Source organism: Mustela lutreola, chromosome 6 (genome assembly GCF_030435805.1).
Source record: "Mustela lutreola isolate mMusLut2 chromosome 6, mMusLut2.pri, whole genome shotgun sequence".
In the NCBI taxonomy this organism is placed as follows: Eukaryota; Metazoa; Chordata; class Mammalia; order Carnivora; family Mustelidae; genus Mustela; species Mustela lutreola.
Window position 1 is genome coordinate 98,845,159 of NC_081295.1, and position 21,227 is coordinate 98,866,385.

Genomic DNA, 21,227 nt, shown 5'->3' on the forward strand with positions numbered 1-21,227 from the left:
CTTTAGGTCAGAAATTCATTCATTCGTTAGCTCTTTCAACAATTATTGAATACCTACCATGTGCCTGAAGATATAATGGTCCCGTAATACAAACGTGAGCAAACACGGACCTGGTTCCTGCTTTCTTGAGCTTAGAGCCTTATGCCGCACCTTCTCCAAAGGTAGAAGGAATTAAAAACACAGCCTCATATTAAATATGTAATCCCCAGGAAAAGACCACCACACAGAGACACACGGGGTCAAGGAAGATAAGGGTGGATTTCAAAAAAAAGTCCGGTTATTTCTCTCTGATGCTGACTTCTTCCTCAGGCTTCCTCTTCTGCCTACTGCAAAGCCCAGCACATTCTGGAGCACCATGCTTGAAATTATGAGGAAGACAGTACATTTAAGCCCTTCACTGCACTTCCTTCCTACAAAGGGGAGAGAGGCACCGTCATTTGTATTTTCCATCTTGATTTGAGGTCCGGCGGCTTACTGAAAGCTAAAGGAGAATCTGGGACTGCCTTGAATTTCAACTCAGGCCCCCAGTTTCCTGACCACAATATAATAAGCCCACCTTGCTGCAGAGTCTACACCTCCTGATCTCCCCTCCTGCCCTGAAGGGTCACTATGGCTCAGCTGGAAGAGGAGATAACTCAGTGGATTTCCTTTTCCAGCCAACTTCCAGATAAATTACTTTAAACTGACCAATTTGTAACAAATGGGACCTACCCCCAAAACTCCCTCACGCTGACCAAAATACTATATAGTTGAGAAAGTAGTAATAATGCAGAGTATTTCATTTTTAGCACAACTCCAGCCTGCCCGCAGATGTAGATTTCTTTTAAATCCATGCTGACATCTGTGAAGTGGAAATTATAGGCAGAGGGTAATCTTCCCAATGACTCCCACAGACCTGATGCCCAGAGAAACCACAAGTCATGTCCCAGGGAAGTTGTGCTTCGTGGCATTCCCAGATCACGGGACCGCAAAGAATTATCTAAAGCATACACCTCTGCAAATGAGTCCGACTCCCTACTAACTAGTAGGAACCAACTGGAATATCCCTGGGGTTAAAAAGGCTGTGTTGGGGACAGCCCTGAACACCTCACTCTGAACTCCTCAAATCCTTGCCAAGGATGAAGAAACTCTACAATGAACTCGAGAATGGTTCAAGAAAAGGTGGTTCATCTCAATGAGCTAAGAATATTCATTTGCATGCCCTAGACCCCCAAAGATAATGGACAAGAAAGATCTGAGTATCTTCAAAACTGGAGACCATAAAAAAAAAAAAAATTGGAGAAAATAAGACCCTATGCTAAATGGCATCAGGAAAACATGGCTTCCGTGAAGTCAAAATAACAAGGAAAATGGGGACAACCAAACGGATAGACTCTGCTGCTGCCATCTCTGTATCTTTCCCTCTCTTGCCATCGAAAGAAAAGCACTTCAATATGTATTCCAAAGATAACAGAGGCAAAAAGCAATCCAAGGTCCTTATTACTAAGCTAATTCTTTCAGTAATCCAGTTTGCTTTGTACATAGAGGCAGCCACTATCTGTAAATAAAATTGCAACTTAGGCCTGATATTTCAGCCATCTCTTCTGTTATCCCCATCAGTCCGGAAACAAAACAAAACCTATCATTAACTGGATGTTTACTCTGGACCAGGCCCTGTGCTAAGAGCTTTACGAACATTCCCTCACCTAAGAATACTCAACACATCCATCTGATTTGGGCAACACATTGCAGACTTGCCCCACAACAGCAAACAATAAAGGTTGGCCATCACTGTCACTGTTGCTGCCATTAGAACAGGCGTGACCCTCATGAGGTGAATTGTGAGGTTTATGGAAGCTGGGCCAGTTGTCCAAGGTCACAGGGCTAGTAAGAAGAAGAGCCCAGATTCAGACTCCATCCTCTCTGGCTCAAAAGCCTGCCAAGCACTGAACTGCCTTGGTATACAACAGCAGACCAAGAAGTAGAAAATCACATTAAAAGAGCCCCACGCTCTATTCAGCAGCCACAGACACTAGAAAAAAGTCTGTCCTCAAGCACTGGAAAGGGAAGGCATTGTAAGTAATAAACTGAAATGCCTTCCTTTTCAGAGACCAATGTCATGGAAGAGGGGTTTCTAGGGTTCATCCTCCCCCAGCTGGCCCTTTTTTTTTTTTTTTTTTTTTTTAAGAATCTGAGAGAGAGAGCAAGAGTGAGAGAGCAAAACATGGGGGAGAGCAGAGGGAGAAGGAGAAGCAGGCTCCTCGCTGAGCAGGGAGCCCAATGTGGGGGCTCGATCCCAGGATCCTGAGATCATGACCTGAGCTGAAGGCAGATGCTTAACTGACTGAGCCACCCAGGTGCCCCATAACTGGCCCTTTCTTAATCATTATCGCTAGGCCACTTTATGTCAAACTGCTTGGCCACCAGAACAGAAAGAAATTCATTGCTTCATTCAGAAAACATAAATGTTTCTCCAACTACAGACCGCAAACTCAAGTTCCTTGCCCAGGATGTATAAGCTCTGACAAGAGGGTAACGTCCCTCCTTTGTTATTATGGCTCATCATAATTACTTGGGAGAAAAAAACAAATTTTAATTCAGCAATGCCTATGGCCGTTGGGCATCTTAACATAAAAGAACGGAAAATATAATTAATTAAATCAAAGCAATATGCCTATCTCCATCCCAGCTCATTAGTATTAATTGATTGGGTTAATTCTCTTTTGTGTTTAACAGTACCCCCAAAAAAATGATCTAAAAAAAGAGAGAGAGAGAAATGGAAGGAAGAAGTAGAGATGGTAAGTAAATGGAAGTTCTGAATATCTTGCTAATTAAGGTAAAATACTAATAAATATAGCTGAAGCTCTTATGGTCATGAAATTAAGATGCCATTTTTTAATAAAGTTCAGAAATTGGTACATACAGCCTCATAAAAAATGGCAAAAATTTTGCCTCAGAGAAATTTATAACCCTCCTTTCTACTATATAAATTGTACTAGTAAGAAAAGAATGTCAGTTCTATTTTACAGATAGAAATACAAGCAAAGCACCGAGAACTCAAGACTCTTGAGGGCCATACATAGAAGTACTGGTTTTCCAGATGTAGAAGCCTCCACTTCTACATATTGGGAGGCTGGCTTCCATGAATGGAAAAATAATATAGAGGATGCAATATTTTCATAAAGTACTTCTAAATATAGTTGTCAAGGGATCTAGTTTCACTGTTATGTAGCACGAATCCTTTCAAAGTCTGTACCATATTTCCTGTGGAACATCACCTTTGGAATACTGTGAGGATGGCTGAGAAAGTGCTCCCACTATCACACTTCTGATTTCATTTGTTCAAATCTTTTGAAGAAATTATTTTTGGGCTTGAAACTGTTTGTCCTTAATCGTGGCCCCAGATGGTATCAGAAAAAACAAAGAAAATTCCACTCAGCTACTTTTCTGATACCATGAAAGGGTATGAAAGAGAGAGACAGTAACAGATTCAGAGATTGAATTACTGCTGCTGATGATGATGATTCAATCTCATATTTGAAAAACTTGTTATTATCTCTTAAGAACTTTCACACATATTATAGACAACAGAAGACATTAAAGGTTTAGAGCTATGCTAGGAACCAGATTTTTGAGAGTTGGAGTCCTTTACCAGTTTCAAATGCCTTTTAGAAATGGAAAAGTAACTTAATAATAGATTTTATATTTCTCACAACTCATAATTGCATACATTTATATATGGTATGTGCTTGTATACATATATGTAAAAATATACACACATTTATAAGTATACATATGTGCATATATACATGTGTGTTTACCTGTGTACCTATACTACATACATATGTGAGAACGAAGGACAGTAAAAGTTAATTTGTCAGGAAAAGTAATAATGAACAAAGCAAGAGGTTAAAAATTACACTTCTAGGTGCCTGGGTGGCTCGGTGGTTTAAAGCCTCTGCCTTCAGCTCGGGTCATGATCTCAGGATCCTGGGATCAAGCCCTGAATCGAGTTCTCTGCTCAGCGGGGAGCCTGCTTCTCTCTCTGTGTGCCTGCCTTTCTCCCTGCTTGTGATCTCTGTTTGTCAAATAAATAAATAAAATCTTAAAAAAATAAAAATAAAAATTACACTTCTTAAATTTCACCCAAGATCTGAACTTTGCACCATTTTACTTGTCCATCAACCAGAAACACATGGTTTTATTCAATCATCAACATGTAAATTCGATGTCCTAGACCTTGAAGAAATAGTAGCAAATAAATTGCTGAGGTCGTTTGCCTTTTTGAGCTTATTCTAGCAGAGGAAGCAGACTGTAAACAAACAAGGAAATTCATAATATGTTCTGTGGTCATAAGTGTTATAAAGAAAAGTAAAGCAAAGTAGATAAGAAGTGATTGCAATTTCAGAAAAGATGACCAGCAAGGCCTCTCTGATAAGTGGACATTTTCTCAAAGAGCAAACAAAAAAAGTGAGCCACATGAATATCTGGAGGAAGAATATCCCAGGCAAAGGTATTATGGGCAAAGCCTGAGGTAGGTGTGTACGCCTGGTATATTTATCGAAGAGCTGGAGCAAAGCAAATAAGAAAGACAGGTCAATGAAGAGATCAGATGTTTGATAATGGTTAAGGTCAGATTTTACTCCTAATGAGATGGGAAGCCACTGGGGGGCGTTACAGGAACGAAGTACAAGATCTGACATGTTTTTGAAGGATGTGGACAATAAACTATTGGGTTGTGTTTTGGTTTTTGGTTTTTGGTTTTTTTGTGGGTTGTTTTGTTTTGTTTTGTTTTTTGTTTAGTATATGGCATAAAAGTCAAATACCATGACTTAAACGTGTGAAATATCTTCAGAGATGGGCTGGCCAAGGTGCCATGCTATTAAGATAACTCCAGTGTCATCAGGGTCCTGGGTTTCTCCCATTTTTCTGCTTTCCCATTCTTAATGAACCACCTCATTGTCCAAGATGTCAGCTAAAAATGGAACAATCACATTTACATTCCAAGAAGTAAAGAAGAGAAAGAAGAAAGGACAAATAGAGCATGCCTCCTATTGGGTCCACTCTACTTCAGGACACTTCCCAGATGTCCTGTACCCTACCTCCCCTTATATCTCATTGACCAGCTCTTAGCCACAAGGCTATGTCTAACCACAAAGAAGGCCAGGAAATATAGCATTTTAGCTGGATACACTGCTGTCCTAAATAAAAATTGGGGTCTTCTTCTAAGGAAAACAAAGAATCAGAAACATGGGAACCAACTACAAGGCCATTTGAAATGGTCCCAGCCAAAAATTATGTTGGTTAGGACTAGGTTGGGACCAATGGAGATGTTGATATAGGGACACATGTCAAAGGTCCAGACAAAATTCAGTAATGGGTTGGTCATGGGAGGTGAGAAAAAGAAGTCCAGGATGATTCCAGGGTTTTTGGCCTGAACCACTGGACACGTACAGTTCCAATAAGCAACATTGAGGGGAAGTTCCTCAAATTTAGATTCTCTCTGTATATGGATGGTCAAAACTTGTCTCATTCATAAATAATAGGCTCTTCACCTTCTCTCCACCACCCAGTTCTAATCTCAACCTTCCATACCCTGAGTCCTCTGGACCTTATTCTGCCTCACTGCTTGCAACACAATTTTTAGAATCAGAAATTTTGCTTTTCTTTTTTTCCCAAAGATTTTATTTATTTATTTGACAGACAGAGATCACAAGTAGGCAGAGAGGCAGGCAGAGAGAGAGAGGCAAGCAGGCTCTCCACTGAGCAGAGCCTGAAGAGGGGTTCAACCCCAGGACCCATCTGAGATCATGACCTGAGCCGAAGGCAGAGTCTTAACCCACTGAGCTACCCAGGTGCCCCAGAAATTTTACTTTTTTAATATTTGCTCTCTAATTAATTTCTTTAGTTATATGCATATTACTGACATTAAGTATTATTCTTCACTTTTTCTCATATCTCATACAAGTTCCTAGGCCACTTACTAAGTATCAATAAGTCACTGGCTGAATCAAATATGACCTGTGCCTCTTCCCCGTTCTCATTCTTTCTAGAAGTTATGACCCATACACATATGACAAAACACTCAATTTCATTTCAAGCAACCCTGTTTCCTGCCAACACCTCCTGTACCTACATGTACAGAAACTGGTGTCTACTATTTACCCTTACATTCCTACCAATGTCTCTACTCTCCAAGAGAAAGATGGGATCCTTTAGATAACTCCTCCCTCTCCACAGGGTAAGGGTTTGCTCTTCCAAACCTGGCTCTCTTACTTCAAATAATTTGAGACTGAAATATATTGCCTGGACTAGGAATTTTAATAAAAGCCACTTTTGAAAGGTGACAAGTATTTTCATTATTTAGATCTTAAAATCTCCAAGAGTGAGAAACCAAGTGTATATTCCACATGTCCTTGTTTTTTTCTTAGCCTTTGTCCCCTTTCTAATGCCTCTTTCCCATCTTCAGGCTCTCGCTCTATCAACACCTTTTCTTGATTGAATACTGACCTGGAACTAATGGGACATCCAGAGACTCAGTTGGGCAAGACTTTGAGCTGGGACGTTCTCCCAAATGATATCAATAAAAGGCAAAGACCCTGAGAGCCTAAAGGTCATCCCATCCCCCATCAGCATTTGACCCCTGGTTAAAGGTCTACAAAGAGCATCTTTAAGCTAAGATTTTAAGTCTGTAGTCTTCCTGTGTCATTGTTGATCTTTAGGTAGTTGATGTCCATTGATAAGTCAGCATCCCCCAAAGCCACTAGTCACACGTGCGTGCATGCACGCACACACACACACACGTACACACACATACACACAACCCACAAAGAGGTCAAGATCCCAAACTGACAGACCATTTGTCCTAAAGGGTACTAATTAACTGATTTGCCTGAAAACTTCTTCCTTGCTACCGGGGTGGGGTTGGGGGTGGAGAGGGTACTTTCTAACTTCTTAAAATACAAAATGTAAAACACCTAATCAGAAAAACCTGATTCTGTCTATATGAGACAGGTATCAATATTACATTGGTTTATCCCCTTCAAAATATTTGCTTTTCCCTTATGTAGCCATGCTCTTACTTTAACAAGAGCAAATGCCCCTGTAAGTGTTAAATATATTTTTAGTAAAGAGTACTGTTTCAGTGTAGAGTTTTATAGCTACCCATAACTAATCACATTTCCAAAGCTATTTTCATTTGCCAATGAAGACAGTCACTTTGATAACCATTCCTTATTATCAGCCACTGAAGTAGGCAATGATTTTTATTCTCATTTAGCAGATAAGGAAACAAATGCTCAAAGAGGTGAAATAAGTGACTTAGTCATTTGGTGATGTGGTGGAGGAGTTGAAATTTGAATTCTCAGTCTCGTCCAACTTCCCAGACCCTAGAGCTATGTGGCCAGCTTTGCAATAAGGAAGCCTATTTATATGACTTTCCATGGGACCAGGAAGTCAAAACCACAACAGGGTAAAAGCAGGATGACATTGCTTTCTTGGCAGAGAATTTCAAAGGCAACAGCCTTAACCAGTTTCAGAGCATTTTGCTACATTGTGGGGGCTACCCTGGACAAGCACGACTACAAAGTGCTGGAATAAAGAAGCGTATTCTTTGATAACACTGTTAACCTTCTTGTGTTTGGAAAAATAAAAGAATTAAACTCTGTGCTTACAATAGGCAAAAGACAGGGCCTTCATTTTTAACCCTCTGACCACTTCTTCCTTTTATGGTAAAATTTCGATTTGTTCCCAGTATAAGTTGTCAATGAAGAGCTGGAACTTATCCAAAATGTTCCCCTCCATCCTGCTCCCCCAAAGTGGTAGAATTATACACAGTAATGCCACCACCAGTCTCCACACTCCACAGACCTTTAACGTGCAGTAAGCTGAGGATGCTTGTGTTGGTATCAAGCAGCAGGGAATGGCCGTTCTCCACCGTGACGTTGTCGCCATCTTGTGGCACTCTTTCAGGAAACCAGCTGTGAGCTCTGGACCACCTCCGGCAGAAATGAAAGGAAAAGCTGCCCTGGAAAAGTTTTAATGTTTTGTGTTTTGTTTTGTTTTGTTTTAAAGCAGGATAGTAGGGGGATCAATCTAAATGGAAACTTCTTAAACTAAAGTTGATTAACATATAATGTCAAACGTCTCAATAAAATCAGTCACCCTCTCTTCCTCATACCACCAACTCAAAAAGGGAAAAATACAGAAGGGGCAAAGTTACACTTGAAATGTCTCTGTGTTGGCCACTGGAACTCTCCAACAGTGTCATGTTGCTAATGTTTTCTTACCTTTTTTCCTTTTTTTTTTTTTCCTAGAACAAGCCCCCTTCTACCTAATAGACAGGGTCGAATCCATTTTTTATTTTTACAGACACGCATTGAGTCTTGAACAAAAAGTCATAAATAGCCTGGAATAAAGAGAATTAAAATGTTCTGCTTGATGGGTGGCATTTTGCTTTATATAATTGGTATCATTTTTCACTGGCTGTACTGCCAAGTGTCCCTGTTTTATAGGAACATTCCTCTTTCCAAGTGTTCTGATCCATCCTCCTACTTTTTTTTTTTTTTTTTTTTTTTTTTTTTGGATATTATTGTTGCCTTTCCCTTTGAGCTTGGTGCATCCATGCTGAAAATGAAATGTATGGGTGAAATGCCCACTGCCTTCACATGATAGCCCGGAAACTTTGAATGAGGGGCTGGGAATGAGGCTGCAAGGAGCCCAAATAAGGAAGCACCCCATTCCCACCCAGCCTCCAGTCTCCCTCCCAGAACCATTAACTTTCCTTTTAATTTATGGTCATACTGAAGTCACATGTTTTCAAAAAAAGAATGTGAAAACCACAGAAAGTAGTACTCAGTTCATGGAAGAGATCGAGAACATGTCTAAATGTCTTGAGCAGTTATGGGACTATAATTATGATTAGTATAATAAAATCAGAATCGAGAAGGTGTTTCCCTCAAGGTAGTACACACAACATATGTCTGCCTCTTTCCACATGCTTCTTCTTCCTGCCTAGATTCCAACCTAATGTGAAGTCTGAGTTTCTATAAAAGAACTGCCTAGAAGATCCTCTTGTGAAGGGTTAGAGACAGATGGGAGAAGATCATTAGGAAGGAAAGGCCTGTTTATAACACCAGTAACTACACCTACACAGAGAATAGTACCCTGCAGTCGTTCTGAGAGAGAAAATGGAAAAATGTGTAGCCAAAAGAGCCAGGAGAGTGTACAGACCCCCCAGCTCAATAGTCTTGAGTTGTGTACCCAACCCAATCACCAACAAGCCTTTGGTATAAGGAAAAGCAGGATCTTTTCATTCTCTAAACCTACAAATGAGAAAAAAGCCAGGGACTCCTCTCAGTTTAAGAGATGGAAAAGCGTAAGGCATAGTAATCAGCAGAGCCAACACCATGAAAGGAAGAAGGGGTGGTATGTGAGCATCTTTGTGAGTTGTATGAACAATAGCCCCACGAGAACCATCCGTAGACTCAAAAAGTGGGAGAGAAGGTTCGCTCTCTACTGATTTCACACTGGAGCTAGGCAAAGGGAGGTGACATTCCACAAAGTGGTCCTTAACAGGCTGTACACATGATATGTTCTTAAAATCCCTTCATCCACTCCCATAAAATCCATAAAGAGGAAAGGGAGGTGAATAGGAAGAAAATGGAATGGAATCAAGTGGTGAGAAGCTGGAAGAGGCTGAACTGGACAAAGATGGTAAAGTCAACAGCAGAGAAGGTGAACCAGAGGACTTTCGAAAAAGCCTAAGTTCCTAGAAGATCAGAAATGGAAAGACTCTAGAGAAATCCCGTCCCTTCATTTTAAAGAGAGTCACTCAGAACTGTATAAGGTACAGAGTCCCTCAGAGCCACCAGGATGGAATCAGAAACACAGGAGGTGGGGCCCAGGGAACGGTCATGTTCATGATCCATCAGATAACACTTCTGCATCAAAGTCTGAGGATGAACTAGGGGCGAGGGCTAGGCAGAGGGAGATGTATCCCAAAAAGGGACCCGGATGTTTCCTCCAAACCAGCCCCTGAAGCTCAGGTTCTTAAGGAAGGCGAGTGAGCCCAGCCAGATGGGGGTGTGCATGAGTTGTAAGGGCTCTGAAGGATTCAGCAGCACAGCTCTTCCTGAAACATCAACCAGGTGGTCAGGTCCATACCCCAGCTACAGAACGACCAAAAAACCAAGGTTCTCGGGGTAGAAAGATCTAGAACAATTAGACATCAATTAGGTATGAAAGAGGGTCAAAGGAAGGCCATTCCATGGTATCTTCCATTAACTGAGAACATCTTAACACTTAGAATTAGCACCGATACCTGTTATCTAGCTCTAAGTGAACTTTTAAGACTTCCTCTCTTGCTCTGAAGCACCTGTGTGTGTACACATTATCTGTCCTCCATGTGTTACATAACATCTTGGCCCAGCCTGGCCACCTTCAAAAATTGCTACACTAGGCCCCCACCTTGTCAAGTGGAAAGGTTAAATATTGTTATCTCCTCCTTATCCTTGGGAAAACAAAGGCTCAAGGAGTTTGAAGGTTGTATCAGAGGCCACAGTGGTGAGGACAGAAGGGACCCATGCAGAGGAGGCTGCCAACTCATATTTTTTCACTTATCTTAGCCTCTCCTGGAACTCTCTTCCTCAAAATATCTGCTGGCCCCCTCTCCTCTTCATTCAGGTCTCTGAGCACATAATAGCACCTACCCTATCTCCTTAATAAAATAGCATCTCCAGTCACTCCTTCTCCCAAATACTGCTTTATTCTGGGATAAAATATTTAATTCTGTGTGTTTTTCTCACCTATTGAGCTGACCAAACAAAAGCCAGGACTTTGTTTTGCTTGTTTCTACATCCCCACACCCCGAAAAAGTATCTGACACGTAGCAGTGCTCAATGAAAATCGATGAAATAATCATCCTAAGTGAATCATCCAGCTGCTAATTCCATCCACACATTTACAGATGTTACACACACACACACACACACGTGACTCCAACCACCTTCCTTATACAGCTGGTAAACAAATAGGCAGAAACCCAGAATACTTATAACTCTGCAGCCCACGGGTTTGAACCACCGGGATTGGCCCACATGCTTTCACATTGCTTTCTACATTTTCAAGCTCTATTTAACTTAAATCAAATGATGGTGAGTGTATCTAAATGAAAACCCCAGACTCAAATTCCATCTCCCTTGTGAAATCTTTTGCCATTTTTTTCTTCCACCTTCAGTGTCTCTAGTCAGTGTGGTAGATTTGAAATGGATGTAAATGTTAAGTATTGTAAGTTTCAAGAGACCTAAGCTTCCTTTTTGCCCAAACTTCTCCTTGGCATTATAATGATATCAAGAGATGTGTGCATTTTAAGGGATGCTTATGCTTTAGTACAAAACAATGACTAAATACTAAAAGTTCTAAGAAAATGAATGTGCCTCAACTATCCAGCAGCCATCTGGGGAAGTGAAAGAGAAACGTATGGCCATAGTTGCAAGTTGTCCTTGAGCCTGTCATTACAAACACAAGCTCTTAGCTCTTGACTGTTTCATATGACACACTGGTAACATCATTCCCTGTGCCAGTGGTAGTCCTGTGATTACCAGGGCAACACTCCAGGACACAGTGGGAGTGGCTCACTTTCCAATGTCCTTATCTTCTGATCCCTATCACTTTGATCCAATTAAGCAAAAAAGAATGTTTAGGGGATTTTTTTAAAGACTTATTTATTTATTTATTCATTCATTCATTCATTGAAGAGACACAGCGCATAGGGGTGGGGAGAGCAGCAGAGGAGGAGGAACAGAGGAGAAGGAGCAGAGAGGCAAGAGCAAAAGGGAAGGAGAAGATGGGGAAAGAGCCCAGGGAAGGGAGGGAGAAAGGGAGAGAATCCAAGCCTACTGGGCTGAGGGCAGAGCCCTAGGAAGGGCTCCCTGGATCTCAGGGCACTGAGATCATGACCTGAGCCTAAACCAAGAATCAGATGCTTAACCCACTGAGACACCCAGATGCCCCTGCTAAGGGTATTTTAAAAGACATCTTGTCAATATACCAGGGAGCCTCTCAGCTGATACCAACATGAGGTATTTGGTGACAGCCATGTTTCTTATTACCAACCCAACTCATTGGTCAATGCATGTTTCACTTCCCCTGAATATAAGCTCTTTCCCCTGTATTCCCCAAGGTGCTCAGCCTTTAGCTTTCATTTTCTCCTTTGAGATAAACAAATGACTCATTCCCATCCCAAAACCATTTCCTCACAGGCCTATGGAGGTGGGGGTGAAAATAAAGATTTAAGAACTATCCAGAACATGCCCTCATCTTTACTTCAGTACAAACAACTCCAAATAAATCTGTATATATAAACTTATGTATATGTGAGCAAATATATATGTGTGTGTGTGTGTGTGTGTGTGTGTGTGTGTGTGTGTGTGTGTATACGCATGCACACACAAACTTTCCTGTCTCAGCGAGGAAGCTTATGCAATTTGTTTTCTTCTTACGGCGTGTCAGCACTTCTGTGAACTTCACGGAATGTGCAGTGTCTGCAAATCTTACATGTCACCTTAAATGTACTTGCAACACCACCAGAGTCATCTTGAAAGAAGTCATTGATCAGCAAGTTGGAACACCAAGCACAGCAGAGACCTATTTGTGAGCATCTGTGTCAAGCTGGGCGGGTGAAGGAGGTAGAGTGGGAGCCTGTCTCCAGTCACAGTGTCTCCTACGTGACAAAGACAAGGAAGACCAGTCTTGACACCTCACCAGAATGCCTTCTTGAGCATGCAGGCTCAGGAAACAGGAAAAGACAGGTCCCTGTGACCAACATTCTCTCTACCCCTGACTCTTCTTCATTTTCTACAAAGCTTTTGTCACCACGGAAACACGGTATACTTGTTTATAGCCCATCAACCTCCAATAAAATACAACCTTCATTAGAGCTTCTTGAATTTTGGCTATACCCCCAGTTCCTATAATGTCTGGCATGTAGTAGGCACCCCTCAAGTAGATTTAAATGATCAAGTCTTATTTGGGCTCTTAATCATGATGCCATCACTTAATAACTAAAATAATTGGCTAGGAAGCTACAAATTTTTTTCAATGCTCTTTCACGTGGAAATGTTTTTAAGTTTGATGAAAACAAACATATTTATATTTTCTCTTGTGACATCCTCTTATTTTATGCATAGGACACCCTTTTTTCATTCTGACATAAATGTCACTTATATATTCTTCTTGATTTGGAGGGTCTTATATATGTTAATCCTCAATGAATTTAGAATTTATGTTGGTGAGAGGTTTTCCATTTTTCCTTGTTTTCCCCTCAAATAGTTAACTGTCTTCACATCATTTATTAAATAACACCTGCTCTCCCACTAATAGTCTTGGCTATTTTAATAATAGTATTATAATGTTGGATGACATTTAACTTGCCAGCCAATTGAAATCCCAAACCTTTTATATTTGAGCTGATGTAAAGGCAGCTTTTGTAGGTGCATGTGACCTCATCCTTGTTCTTAACGTGCTCATATTGTCATTGAGAAAAAGATAAATAGCCAGATAATTAATATAAAGTGTAATAACTAAAGGGATGACCAAGACGCTATGGGAGGTCAGCAGATTAGCTGACTGACCCTGGCCAGGACTGCCTTAGAGGTGAAACCCAGCTCACTAATCACCTTTTCTTTCTTTCTTCTTTTTTTTTTTTAATCTGGACACTGCAGATAAATTAACATAGGCTAAGATTATTTCAGATGATTATGAAACAAAAAATGCTTATTTTAGGAAAGTCAACCATCTACAAATCCAGGATTACAAATAGAGCCCCCGACCTATAATCTAATAACTCCTTAGGGAACAAAAAGGAAATTAAATTAGTTTGGCATAATTTGTTCTTACTGAGCTCATGCTGTCTCTAAGTGATCCCTTTCTTTTCTTGGTGCTTATAAACCCTTCATGATTATGCGATAACATGAGAAAGCCCTTCTGTACAGTCCAACCCATTGACTCCTCAAAGAAATGGCAACCATACCTTTTGCCAGAGGCGTGTGCCCAGTTCAAATTTCCCCATTGTCCCTGCTAGAAAACAAGGCAATTTACCAGCTTACCTCTGGGTTCTATACACACCCTAAACTCCCATTATTTTACAATGAATATTGATATTAACTGAATGCTTCTTGCACGTAAGTTATTTTCACACTTTTGAGCTTCAGGGGACTATTAACAGTCTGCAAACAGAACAAATTTACAGAGCCTCTCTTTATTTTCTCTTCCATGTGAATCTTCAGATCTCCTCTAACAATGACTCTTCTGAATTACAAACTGGAAGATCATTCCACTTGTCAGAGAAAGTAATAATGACAATGATAGCTACAGACCCTTCTGTTCCTCTCCTTTCCCAGGCACCACGCTACACATCTTACTTACAGTATCAATAAACCCTCACAACTGAAAAATACACGTATTGCCCTCCCTACTTTAAACTGAAAATTTTTCAAATTTTAAAAAATTAATAGTAAGGGCTCCATATGTTTGCACGCACCTTAACCAGCATAATCCCACTTCCCAATCCCAGGCTCTTTTCAGTTTTCTTGCCTGGAACGACAAAACAGATGGACCTCTGGATTCAACAAAATTTATGGAGCACCTGTTACCTGCCAGACACTGGTCAAGGCACAAAACAAAAAAATCCCTGAACTCATGGAGTTTATATTTTAGGGAGATAAAGTTAAATACATAAAATAAATAATGTGAGGGACACCTGGCTGGCTCAGTTGATAAAGCGTCAGTCTTCTGCTCAGGTCATGATCCTGGAGTCCTCCTCTCCCCGCCATGGAGCCCAGCATCAGGCTCCCTGCTCAGAAGGAGACTGCTTCTCCCTCTCCCTCTGCATCTCCCCTCCCCACCCAGCTTGCATTCTCCCTCTCTCTCTGTGTCAAATAAAGAAAATCCTTTAAATAAATAAATAAATAAATAAATAAATAATAAAGTGCTCTGGAAGAAAGAAAGAAAGAAAAAAGAAAAGCAGGGTGAAAAGTATCAGAAGTGCCAGGATAGAAGGAGCTATTTTTTATCTAGTGATCAGGGACCATGCCTCTGATAAAGGACTGGGGTTGAGGAGTGGAGTGTAAGCCAGAGGCTATCTGGGCAAGAGCCTAAGGAAGGAGCATGCGTAGAATGCCACAGGCTCAACAAGGAGGGCAGGTAGGACAGAGGTCCGAAGGAACACTGCCCAGCTCTATAACCTTCCTGCTGGTGCACTGGGACATTTGTTTCTTCTTTAAGCCACTGCATAAAGGCTTCAAGTTCTTTATAAGCCATAGAGAAAAGAATCATGTAAAATATGCAGTGATATAGAACCAGGTCAGCAAACTATAGTTTACATCCGGCCCACCTACTTTTTGGATAAATAAATTTTTATGAGAACGTGGCTTTGACCATTTATTTGCGTATTGTTTACAGCTGCTTTGAGTTTGTGACAGAGATGATACTGCTCACAAAACCTAATGTATTTATGATTTGGGTCCTTGCAGAAAACGTGTGCTGACTCCTGGCACATTCCAACTCATACTATCAGGTTAGTAATAAGATCTGATATTGCCCATGTACCTATAATACGCTCAGTACAGTACACCGATATACTCCATCAATATTTAAATACGTCCAAGATGAAACTTCCTATAATTTAAAATAAATAAGTATATAATACAGCTATTTAAGAGTGTGGAGACTAACAAACCAAAAGATCTTAGTGAAGGATACACATCAAAATACTGGAAACTGGTTCAGTTCTCCTCATTTTCCAATAAGCAAAAATCCAGGTCCCTGAAGGCTACATAAATGCAAATAAAAGTGTGGGCAAGTGTGTATGTGTGTGCGCACGCCACACACATGCCAGTGCACACATACACTCATAGAGCCAAACCAGAAGATTGACAGATACATGCTAGCCTTTTCCACAGAGCTGACACGCTGCCATTTAACCAGCGAGCACAGAGCATGTGTTTCTGTTCCCAGTCACTAGTAAGAGACAAGGTTAACATTTTAAGTGATGGACTACAGCACGTTATTTCCCCATGCAATGGACCCATGACTGCACCGCCTTTGAAAACACTTAATTTCAGTGATTGAATACACGGGAGTACACTTTCCCTGCTATGAACCTTTGACAGCTCCTCCGTTTCATACACCAGGGGAACCTTTCTTCCCCTCCTTCTTTTTTCCTCCCCTTTATACCTGAAGGGAAACAAAATGAATATGTGGTGGCAGAGGGAAAAGAAGGAAGCCAGAGAAGGAAAACCCATTTATAAGCATCAGTGTATTTTACAATAGAAGTATTCACTGCCATCTGCTCTAATTACTTTTAATGTTTGGGCTACCATCTTCATACAATAGAAATAATGATCTCCTTAAGGGCAAAAAGAAAAAAAAAATTTTTTTTTTACAGAAACAAACAAAAGTTGATTACATTCAGCTCCCAGGCTAAAGAAGCATCAAGCTACTTTGTAGTGAACAATAAATTAAGAAAGTGGGTAGGTCTCTGATTAACACAAACAAATTGGGCTCCCTTTGTGGTTCTTCCCACTCTCTCCTTTTCCCACCTCTCTGGAAGAGCTGTGCCCACAGCTCACAGAGGGCAAGGAGTTGGTAGGCGCATTTCAGGTTTGAGGTTATTTCATACTAGTTCCTTACATTTGGACCAGAAGCAGAGAAAGCCAGGTCTTCTGCCAGCCTTCTTGTTGGCAGAAGACATGCCCTGCCTTTGAGAAAGACTGAATATAAAGATGGATATTCTACTAAGAGTAAAAGCATCTCATAGAGTGAGCTCCTGGGAGGCCCTCCTACCTGAACCCCTCATGGGAAGCTAGAACAAACAGCCTCATGAAAGTCTCCAAAAATAGAAATTACACAGACTAGGCCCATTCCTTGGTAGTCCAGGACAGCCCAGGACTAGGTGCAATAGGCAAAGGCCAAGAAGACTTGAATGGATCACCACAATGCCAAGCAGAACCTTGAATTTCACAAAGGCAGTGTCTAGAGACCTTCTCAAGTCCCCAAATTCAAGCATACTGCCTGTATTACAGAAGACTCCTGAGGTGGCCCCCAGAATTCCTGCACCCTGTGTACAAGCCCAGCATAATCTCCCCGCCTTTAGTAGGAACCAAGCTGGTGAATATAATGGGATATCACTACCATGATTAGGTTGGGACAATGGTGAAGGAAATCTGCAGGTGAAATGAAGTTCAAAAATCAGTTGGCTTTGGCTTAATCAAAAGGGAGATGGGATTCACCTATTCAGGAGAGTCCTTAAAAGAGAGATCACCCCACTAGCCTTGAAGGAGCCAACTGCCATCTCACAAAGGGGACCACGCAACCAGGAACCAAGAACAGCCCCTAGGACTTGAAAATTGTCCCCACGCAATAGCCAACAAGAAAACGAGAACCTCAGTCCTACAGCTGAAAGGAAGAGACTTCTGCCAACAACCTAAATGAACTTGCAGGAAGACCTTGAGCTCCAAATGAGAAGGTAGCAAGGCTGACTCCTTAATCATTTCAGCCCTTGAGACTTGAAGCAGCCCAGACTTCTGACTTCCGATCTAGAGAAACTATGAAATAATTAATAGGCATTGCACTAAGTCACTGAGATTGTGATTACTTGTTAAGCAAGAGGAAGTGAATATGGCCCCATCGTGGCCTTCTCTGGAGAGTCATTTTCATTTGTTTGCAGTTGGGATCCCCCCCTTCATTGGACACACCTCTTAAAAGGGTGAATGACAACACACCAAGCTGGGATGGTAGTCGGGCCAATGGCCAGGTTGTTCCTTCACTGACCCCTCACACACACACAAGGCATGAAATACAATTTATTTAAATTTATAATGCCAAGAAGTTTGTTCAGCAAGAGCAAAGACTACTGAAGATAAACAGCAAATGCTGTCTCCACAACCGCTCTGTCTTGAAGCTGAAGAAATGCAAAACCTTCCTGATCTTGAAAACAGCCAAAATGTGTGCCCTTTGTGAGGTACCAAAAATATTTAAAAGACCATATTCTGACTTGACTTCTGAGAATAGTATTTGAATATAATTGGCTTTAATAGCACTACTCTTTGGCTTGCTTTGTTCCTTAGGAAAGAAGATCTGACAGACTTTTCGTTACTCCCTCACAAAAAAATAAAAAAGAAAGATTATAAATAAATAAGTAAAATGGAAAGAAAGAAAGGAAGGAAGGAAGGAAGAAAAGGAAAAAAGAAGACAACTTTTCAAGGGAAAACCAAGTTCAGAAACCAGAGAAATCCATCCTGTACCTGGTATCTTCACTGGTCTTGACTAAATAAATTTTCCCTCATTCTTTAGGTTTCAGAGCAGAGATTAATAGACTTCTTGGGAAGGACAAAGGGAATGTTCATTTAACTCTTCTGATACCAAAATAACGTCATGTTTTATCTTTGAGCATTCATGCCTATATTGCCTGGTATTTAATGATGCAAAGGGTTATTTACTTTGAAGCTAATACTACAAAATTATCAGTCCTACCTGAGGAAGGAGAAAGATGAAATGTTTCAGAGCTGGGATGAAATTTCAAGTATCTGGAATTTGGGGAACCTGCCCAGGCACTGCAGAGCAGATGCCTTCTTATATATACAGACTTTGCTGATTAAAATCCTCACCATCATCTTCGAGAACATTCACTGGGTGCTCACTAGGGACCAGGCATTGTGGTACCTACCCCAGTACCCATGAATGCATAATTGGATTTCTAAGCTCTTAGAGCCCAGTTTCACGTGCATTGTTCCCTTTACTCAAACACATCCGCCACACATTGTCCCTTTTCTGCCAAACTCTGCTTATTGGTTCCAGATGCAATGAATCATCTACTGACTTGAGTGACATTAGAGGTAAACACCAAGGTAAAATGTAGAGATAATTGAATAACACCAACTACCAGTAACAGCAGTCCAGGCAAAGGAGGAAATAGACCCAGAGATTTCAGATAGGGCAGTCTGATGGAAACCCTCCACTCTCAGGATCAAAACCACATGCCATTTTGACATGATGGAAAAATATCTGTGTTTTATTTTTCCAAAATTTCATATGCCAGCTATCAGTATGGGTAGTGGCAAGCAGGTGGTGACATAATCTAAATGTCCCTGTGATTAAAAATAAAATATCCAAAAATCAACTGCCATCTATTTAGTATATCAAAGCAGTATGCTTTAAGCTATCTTTAAAATACATATATAATTTATTTTTTTGACCGCTGATAAATAAGATTAATGAAATTTATGCATTTTCCTTTCTAACAAACTCTTCTTCAGAGAAAAACCTCATAAAGCAAAAATGTTTCAAAGCCTTTTCAAAAATTCATAAAGCTCAATATAATCTCCAGATAGAAAAAAAATGCACTTTAATCATTTGCTTTACAGTCACCTGGAATTCATTGTATACAGTGCACATAATGTAGAAACATGGGCCTATTACATATACACCTAAGCTTATATAAACATTTGAAAAACCTTTATTTTATATATATATATATATATATATATATATATATATATATATGGCCGAAAATTCAGAACCCTTGGCAAATACCAAACAATCTGCAGACATAGTCATTTCCTATGAAGATCCTCAAAGTTTAGAAGTTTGAAAGCCACAAAGACCACTATGAAATGACCTTGAAAGCAACAGTGATCAGCTATAGAGGGATTCAAGACCAGACTAATTCAATAAGCAATACAGAGAGTGATCAGAGGCCATGCCTTTCCCCATTTTCCCAATCAGAAGAAATAAAGCTCTCTGTTAAGTCCCTCTATTACCTCAGAGTTGCGGAAAGCTTAGATATCTGTTCCAGTGCAGTGGTCTCCCCTTGACCGTGGGCAATATGTCCTAAGACCTCACATGAATGTCTGACACCACAGGCCTAAGAGTGAACCTTAGAGATACTGTGCACTTTCCTATAAATACATACCTTCATGATGTAAAATTTGGCAATGATTTCTTAGCTATGACACCAAAAGCACAGCAGCAACAACAAAAATAGATAAATCTGGACTTCACCAAACTGAAAATTTTGTGTACCAAAGGATACTAACAGCAGAGTGAAAAGGCAACCCATGACATGGAGAAAGTTATTTGCAAATCATGTATCTGATAAGGGATTAATATCCAGAATATATAAAGAACTCCTACAACTCACTGACCAAAAAAAACAAACAACACTGTTTAAAAATGGGCAAAGGAGGGGGCCTGGGTGGCTCAGTTGTTAAGCATCTGCCTTTGACCCAGGTCAAGATCCCAGGATCCTGGGATTGAGGCCCACATCAGGCTGCCTGCTCTATGGAAAGCCTGCCTCTCCTTCTCCCACATACCTTGCTTGTGCTCCCTCTCTCTGAGCCTCTCTGTCAAATGAATAAATTTTAAAATTCCTTAAAATAAATAGGCAAAGGACATTTCTCCAAAGAAAACACATAAATAGCTAATAAGCATATGAAAAGCGGTACAAGGTCACTAACCATTAGAAAAATGCAAATCAAAACCATAATGAGACCACTTCACACCCAACAGGATGGTTATTAGTAAAATAAATAAATAAAAATAACAGGTTTTAGTGAGAATGTAGAGAATTGGAATTCTTATGTGTTGTTAGTAGGAATGTAAAATGATGCAGCCACTTTGGAAGTGATATAGCAGTTCCTCACAAAATTGAATACAGGATGGGGTTCCTGTGGGGCTCCGTTGGTCTAGCACCTGACTCTTGGCTTCCGCTCAGGTCATAGTCTTGGGTTGTAGGTTCAAGCCCCCTGTCAGGCTCCATGCTCAGTTGAGTGTGCTTGGGATTCTCTCTCTCTCTTCTTCCCTCTCTTCCTCTGCCACCGCCCCCCCCACTGCCTGCTTGGGTATGCATGCATCATCTCTCTCTCCCTTCCTCTTCCTCTCTTAAATAAATAAATAAACATTTCAAAAATAAATTAAACATCGGATTACTATATATCCCAACCTTTTCACTCCCAGGTATATATCCAAAAGAATTGAGAGCAGGGGACTCAAATATTTGCACACCTATATTCACAGCAGCATTATTTACATTGGTCAAAAGTTGGAAGCAACCCACGCCTTCATCACAATGATTGAACAAAGAAAATGTGGTATATGCAAACAAAGAAATATTATGCAGCCTTATAAAAGGAAGAAAATTTTGACACATGCTATAACACAGATGAACCCTGAGGACATTATGCTAAGAGAAA

The 21,227-nt window shown here is 40.6% G+C and overlaps 1 protein-coding gene across 15 annotated transcripts in view; it reads right to left on the reverse strand.

Moving 5' to 3' along the window:
* The window catches only part of PKHD1 (PKHD1 ciliary IPT domain containing fibrocystin/polyductin), a 475,577-nt gene that overhangs the window by 327,351 nt on the left and 126,999 nt on the right, over nucleotides 1-21,227 (reverse strand). For all 15 annotated transcript variants that reach the window (XR_009354742.1, XR_009354743.1, XM_059178234.1 and 12 more), the window contains one exon: nucleotides 7,849-8,005. Coding sequence is in view for 13 of the 15 variants with exons in the window: in XM_059178234.1 (XP_059034217.1) it covers nucleotides 7,849-8,005 (157 nt within the window). In the remaining 2 variants the exon portion in view is untranslated. The remainder of the gene's footprint in view (nucleotides 1-7,848; nucleotides 8,006-21,227) is intronic.